General features: G+C 51.8%; 1 protein-coding gene across 1 annotated transcript in view; it reads right to left on the minus strand.

Moving 5' to 3' along the window:
- The window catches only part of LOC104511849 (lysine-specific demethylase 3B-like), a gene marked incomplete at its 3' end in the record, with an annotated part of 15,127 nt that extends 9,515 nt beyond the window's left edge, over positions 1 to 5,612 (minus strand). The window contains 5 exon segments of the mRNA XM_010154617.1: positions 285 to 353; positions 1,673 to 1,797; positions 3,241 to 3,346; positions 3,753 to 3,866; positions 5,451 to 5,612. Of these exon segments, the coding sequence (XP_010152919.1) occupies positions 285 to 353; positions 1,673 to 1,797; positions 3,241 to 3,346; positions 3,753 to 3,866; positions 5,451 to 5,495 (459 nt within the window).
- Positions 5,613 to 7,034: the final 1,422 nt, after the last annotated feature.

A 7,034-nucleotide genomic window follows, 5' to 3' on the forward strand; every position in this document is an offset into this window, starting at 1 on the left:
AGCAACCTGGTCTAGTGGAAGGTGTCCCTGCCCGTGGCAGGGGGTGGCACTGGGTGGGCTTTGAGGTCCCTCCCAACCCAAAACATTCTGGGATTCTATGAAAACCTGTTGGTTAAAGCAAGCTGTGACCATCTCTCAAAGTGGCAAAGAAAATTGTCCTCTTGCAGTCACATTCCCAAAAGCCCACGGTAACACAGCACCAGCTTTCAGCTGTTCCCGTGTTTTACGTGTTTTGTATCTAAATCTTTACGAAGTTTCCCACAAGAACTGAACTGTTGCAGTACCTCGCCTGGAGAAGTGTTGTCCATCACCACATGAACCAGCCGAGGATCTACCGACTTTATTTCACCACTCTGATATTGAGGAGGGAGAAGGGAAAAAAGAGGAGGTTAGTTTTTAATTCAGAGTATACAGCATCAATGCAAAAGACCACCAGGTTACTCCGCCGCCCCTCTCCCGTTTGTGTGTTCCTTCTGTCCCACTTCCTTCATAATACAACAGACTTCCGGGTCACCTCCTGTCCTCCTCTCCCTCTCTATTTCAAAAACTTCCAAATTTGACTCCTACCACTGTTTCCTTGCACGTTTGTTCTGCTGAGCCTCTCTCGAGGCACTCAGCGCAGAAGCACAGCTCCCCTGAACGGGGTTCCGTGCCGCTCCAGCCTTCTGCACACTGCTCTGCTCCACGCAGCAGAGAGGAGTGCAGGGAAGCACGGGTTTACGCCAGCCACCCCCATCACCCCCCGAGGAGCAAGGAGCACCCAACCTCTAACCGCGCACGGAGGTTACTGTGCTATTTTGCGGCAGAGAGACGGGTGCTTCCTGGCACACATCTGCTGGGAGCGCATACGCCCTCATTTCCGTGCCTCTCCGAAGCACCAGACTCGCCTACAATACGCACACACCTCCCCTCCTGGGCACCAGCAGCAGATCAGCACAGGATTCCCGGGCATTTCAGTGTATTCATTCTGCGCATGACGGGTGTGGGGGTGGGTGGCCTGGGACACAGAACTGGACCCAGAAACCCGAGAGGAGTGCTGCTGCTACAGTAATCCCACAGCACCACAGGCCTGCTGCTCCTGGGAAGAGCAGCCACGAGGAGCAGGCTGCGGTGAGAGCCAACTACCTGCCGGCACACGCAGAAACAGGTGACGCGCACCGGGTGACCCGAGCAGGGCGCAGATCTCTGCTGCTCACCACACTCTGGAGGCTCACTGGCAGCAAGGGGAAAAGCAAACAGCCTAAGCTAAAATCCATCTATTCTGCTTAGACTAAGGTGTCATCTTCCACGCTATGCTTGTTTTCCAACCCCGCGTACAGCCTGTCACAGAGACACTGGGAGAAGGCACAGGAAGACCACAGCAAAAGGTGCTTCCTGGACATCAGCACGCTCTCCTGCCCAGAACACCGCTTCGGTACTTTGCCATCTAGTGCTCATTTCAAAGAAATCCTTGTAGCTTCCTTTGCAGAAGCGGGCTGTGCACCGCCATCCGCTGTGGGAAGTCATCGAAACAGGAAAACAGCAAATCTGCGAGCCGCCACACGGATAACTGCTCTTCTTTCAAAGCAAGAAACAAAGAACCAAAAGCACAGGTTCTGGTGGAGCTGTCATGGTCCACGAGACATTGAGGAAGGGTGTTTTGGAACACCAAAGCAGCGCTTCGTGATTTTACCTCAGTCACAGACACCTCCATAAGGCGAGTCAAGGGGTCTTGGTGGCTCACAACCCCACAAAGCCAGCTGTTTTCATCCTCCGGCTGGTAAACCTTAACTCTTTGGCCTTGGGTGCTGTAAGGACCTGGAAAAGAGGACGTGGAGTATAATTTCCAGACGAGCTTTGTGCCGTACTAGCCAAGAGTCATACAGCGAGAGCGTTCTGTGCACATAATTCGGGCTGTGGCGTCTTCCAGGTGGAACGAAGTAAAAGCGCCAGGGCTTCTGCTGCAAATCCTGCACAAGCCAAGCGTTCCGCCGTGAAGCGGCAGGGAGCGCTCACTGCTGTAAGGCAGAACTACTGGAAACACAAGATTAGTATCATTTACAAGTTTAAAAAAGCGACAGACCAAAACAAACTCACTCCTTGACCAAACGAAGCTAGATGGGGGCTCCTTGCAACTCAACTCTTCTGCTTTCTAACCCTCCCGGCAGCAGCTACGAAGCGCCAGCCCAGGGGGCAGGCACAGCGTTCCGACCCAGTCCTGACACACCAACCCCCAGTACGACCTGCTTGCAGTTCAGAAACATGTCTTTGGAAGGGTGGGAAACTGAACCTGATGGCACAGATCCCCAACATCTCTACACCAACCGGTCAGTGCTTAGGCACCGGTATCGCGTCATCTACAGCAAGGTCTCCTCCGCCCTGCCCTCGCTCTCCACACCAGCATGCCCAGCTTTCCGCTGCCCTAAGTCCAGGCACAAAGATGTAGTTACTCTAGGTGGTCAAAATCCCCACGACCCCAGAGCCCGTGCCTGACAGGGCCGGAACGAGGCAGTTCAGAAGGCGGCTCCGAGCTGGCCGGTTCACAAGGAGCTTGCTCGGCAAGGGCTGTCCCCGTCACACTTCTATCAACGACCGTTTTGTTTAACCAGAAGGCCCTGAACGCCCCTCATGAACGACATCCACCTTCAAGCAACCGTGGCCTACGCCCCGGGTGGCCTCCAGCAACCCGAACTCCGGGTGGGAAACCATCTCAGCACTTCACCGACAGACCCCAGTGTGCCACCAAATTCTGCGGTCAAGGTTAACCCTAACCCAGCCCGGACAACGGTTCAGACATTAATGGTGCTGAGCGGCCACACTGTTTTCAACGTTCAGCAAGTCATGTGTTAACTATCGAACGCCAAAGTTTGAATTAGACATTAACAAACGGAATTTTTTACAGGCCAACATCTACAGAGTAACTGTACTTCTACGCTGCCAGAATTACAGAGCGGAGCAGAGCTTTAAAAATGCCCAACTGAAACTTAACCCTAGGGAAGCTGTAAGCACATGGACGCTGTCAACAAGTCGTCCTACTTGAACTACACCCTCAGTGACCATTCCCAACAGGGACTTCTGGCTGTAGCTCAGCACCTGCTTTCTGTATCTGCGACCAAACAGCTTCTTCGTGAGGAGCTGGTGGAACAATAGAGAAAATCGACCCTCCAGAACGAACAGTAATGGGCACTATTCCCCTTCACAAATCCCAGCACAGTCTCACTGCTCACAGAGTAGCTCCGAGATTGAACACCGCGCTCTCACCTCTACTAAATATCTCCTGAAGCTTCTGGTCACTGATCAGAGCGTTGACAGATTCCCTCAGTGAAGGCTGCTCCTGCAGAATCTGATTTTGACTCTCTGTTCCCATCTGCCAACAACAAACAGTTTTATCATAAAAGAACAGTCTTTTAAGGTAAGAGTTCGTTAAGTTAATTCCTTTTTTAAGAGAGAGCTCTCATTGGGTGCTCTCAGGGACTGACAGACCAAAAACCGTCACAGCAAGAAAAGCGTCGCTGAACACTCCAGGAGACAAAAGGACCAGCCATGGGCTGCAGTGGCAACGCTTCCACTGCACGTGCAGCTGCATGGCGCCTAGCTCGCTGGCTTCCACGAGAGGAACCAGGACTGATGGAGCGCAGATGGAGATCAGCATAAGCCCCTGGGAAAGCAGGGACACAGACACGTGACAGGGCAGTGAAAGGGGGAGGACAAGAACATGGAAGTGGAACAGGTAAGCTGACAACCAGAGCAGACAGTTAAATTGCAGTTAATACCTGAAACAAACGTAATCCACTGGCGTCAGACAGGAAACGCAAGTGTCTGTCCAGGAGAAACTCCACTGGGACTACAGAGCCTAAACCCAGCTTATCTACTAGAGGAGTGAAGGTCTGTGATGAACAAGAGAAACCACAGGTTATACAAAGGACGAGCACACACAGCCCCACAGCAGTTGTTTTCACGTGCCATTTCAGTACCACAAGGATTTAAAGTTTCGTTTCTCAACTTGTGTCACCCAGTGCCCACGCCGTAATGCAAACTGGTACTCGCTATGCATACGCCAGTAATCCTTCAACGTGTGGCATATTACAAGAAGGAGCTGCAGAACACTGGCTCCAGCTCTTCATTCGAGCCTGCAGCAGAACTGAAACCCCTTCCGTGGCTTTGTTTGCCACGGGAACGCACCCTCTGATGCTCAGGTTAACAACCGATCTTGGGGTGACAGTTCAAGCTAGATGCTCCATGTCTGGGGTACAGCCCCCTACCAGGAGCATTTGTATTCCTATGCAGGAGTTGGGGGGTATTAATGAAGGGCAGCTTTTTCCCCGAGCTGAAGCTTGTTACAGGCACTGTTGATATTCCAGCTGGGGATGGATGATTAGAAAGACCCAGCAGAATCCAAACAACCACCTGCTGACGTAGCCTGGGGAGGGGAAGTTGCCAACCACTGGAGTCTGTGGATCGTGTTCTGTCTCAGCGCATGCCTACAGGATCGTGACACACACGTATTCAGGACACTTTGCCTGTAACGGCTCTCATCAAGTTTGCCCACACTTCATCCTCCTCTACCCAACAGAGTGAGTATAAAATTCAATTTCACCGTTTATGTAAAACTATTTCCTGAAGGCGAACAGGACTAGCAGGAAGAGACAACGCAGGACAGATTCCTAAGTGATAGATCTAGGACAATAAAACCAGAACTGACAAGGGCAGCACTCTCACGGACAAGGATCCTTCCTTACATCCTATTTCATCTCTTCGGGGCTTCCGAAGAGGAACGCTCTGCGCTACAGAAGCTCATCAGGATGCCTGTGGAACAGGTACACCCGGATACGCCGGCTGAAGCACAGGGGGTTTGGCCTCGAGTGCCACAACATGCCACGGCCACGTGAACAGCAGCGCGGCTAACCGCCCCCAGGAACAGGAGAAAACTGCTGCCCTGGGCGGTGCTAACACCACTACTGAAACCAAACTTGCGGCTGGATTAGGAGTGGCCAATTTACGGCTACAGGTCAGGCTCACAGCCTATTCTCTCACCCCACGTGCCTTCAGAAACACCAGGGAAACAATGCTGCACCTTTACCATACAGAGCCCTACAGAGGCCGCACTAAGACCAACAGGTGTATTCTCCCGGTTCAGAAAAGCCCAATGCACTCAAAGTTCTAAAACTTTCTAAAAGGGAAAATACTCTTCTCCCTTACGTGCACCACATTTCTGCAGAGACCCACTGGTAAACAAGATCTTGTTTCTGGGGGGTAACGGCTTTCCCTTCTGGGGCAGGCACTGGAAGCACACACCTCAAAGGCACCGTAACACCCAGGTAACTGCTCTGCGATCTCCCATGTGAAAAAATGTCCTCAGGCAATTTTTGGTACCTGCAAAACGACACCCTGTACCACATCCCAGATGTGTGGTTCACAGCAGAGCTGATGCAAACCTCTGAGGACACGAGAGCCTCTGGCCAAGTACTCACCAGTGCAGGCCACTGTGCCAGTGAGACTCGAGTCCCCTGGAGCATAACTGGATCATTTCGAGGTGCCCAAACCAACGATCCTTCCAGCAACAACACTATCACCTCTTCAGCATGGACTTTCACCCAAGCATGTTGCTTCCAGTTACAGCCATCGAACTCCACGAAGATCTGATTAAAAACAAAAGAAACAGAAGGCATTTCAGTGCTTTTCAGACACCAAATAGAAAACCCCCAGATTCCTACAATCCGTATGGATAAGGAGACAGCAGCTTTACTCGGAAAAATCAGGGTAAGAGAACACCCCATCTACACAGCTATCACACATTACAGAAGAAACAGGAGTCAAATTCATGGCAATCACTGACACGTGAGGAATTGTTTATCCCTAGGCACACACCACTGGCTCCAGATGCTTAATTTCTCCATTCAGAATTAAAGACATGAAAACTCTTCAACCCAAAACACAACTGACACCCAACACAATCCTGTATCAGTGCAGTTAACTGACATCACGGAACGGAATCCTTCAGCCAGGAAAGGCTGTTTGTGAAATTCCCCCTAAATCAAATGTTCTGTGTTGCCTCGTTCATTATTAAACTCCCCGAACCAAATGCAAATACTTGGAATGGCACGAGATTATCCAGAAATATCTACTCACTAGATCTTTCGTTACCAGATTCACAAGTGTGACAACACTGACCACACTACAACCCTAAACCACTCTTCTGAGGTATCAACCTCTTTTTTCCTCTCACAAAGGACAAATGCTAAAGCCACATGAAATTCCACGGCAGGAAGGCCAAGGACAAAGCGGTTACAAGCCTCGCTCTGCGCCCCAGCGCCTAGGGCTGCTACAGGTTACAGCAGCTGCCTTGCCCTCTCTCATCTGCAGAGCCTGCACAGCACACAAACGCAGGCAAATGTCAGGTAACGGCGAGAAATCCCTGATCAGCTCAGAAACACCTTCAGCTGCACAGACAAACCAGAGTTCCTCAACACCTCAGAGATCGGGGGTAACAGGGCACTCACGAGAGACAGCCAGCTCTGCCTTAGCAGTAATCCTCATAAAGATGTATCAGAGACCACCCAGACACTCCCCTTCCCCAGACTCGAAAGCTCAGACCCCAAGGGGAGGAGGAGGGAATATGAAGCAACTCTTCCTGACGAATGCTTGAACCCCATGACTGCTCAAGCTGCCTGCAGGGAAGCCTTATCCCAAGATGTCCTTCCTTCAGTTTAGCTGCAGACGTAACACGTTGCTCCCTGGTTTAAAAAACAAAACAAACAGAAAGCTCGGGCCTGGGGCCAGAGCTGTCCCTGTTGTTGTTGAGGGCCTGGCCGCAGGGGTGGACTGAGGGTAACAAACTGGCAGGGCTGCTGACGCTCCCAAGGGCCAAGAGTCCTCGACCTCGACAGACGGGAGTGTTGGGCCACCATCAGCGGCACAAAACGTAACAGGAACAAATGCCGGGTTCTGCCCTGGGGATGGAGTAACACCGGACCCACGAACAGACAAGGAAAGGGAAGCCAGAGAGCCAGCCTGCGGTGTGGGCTCGGGATGCTGGGGGGCAGCAGCTCCAGAGG

Source organism: Eurypyga helias, unplaced genomic scaffold (genome assembly GCF_000690775.1).
Source record: "Eurypyga helias isolate BGI_N326 unplaced genomic scaffold, ASM69077v1 scaffold37366, whole genome shotgun sequence".
In the NCBI taxonomy this organism is placed as follows: domain Eukaryota; kingdom Metazoa; phylum Chordata; class Aves; order Eurypygiformes; family Eurypygidae; genus Eurypyga; species Eurypyga helias.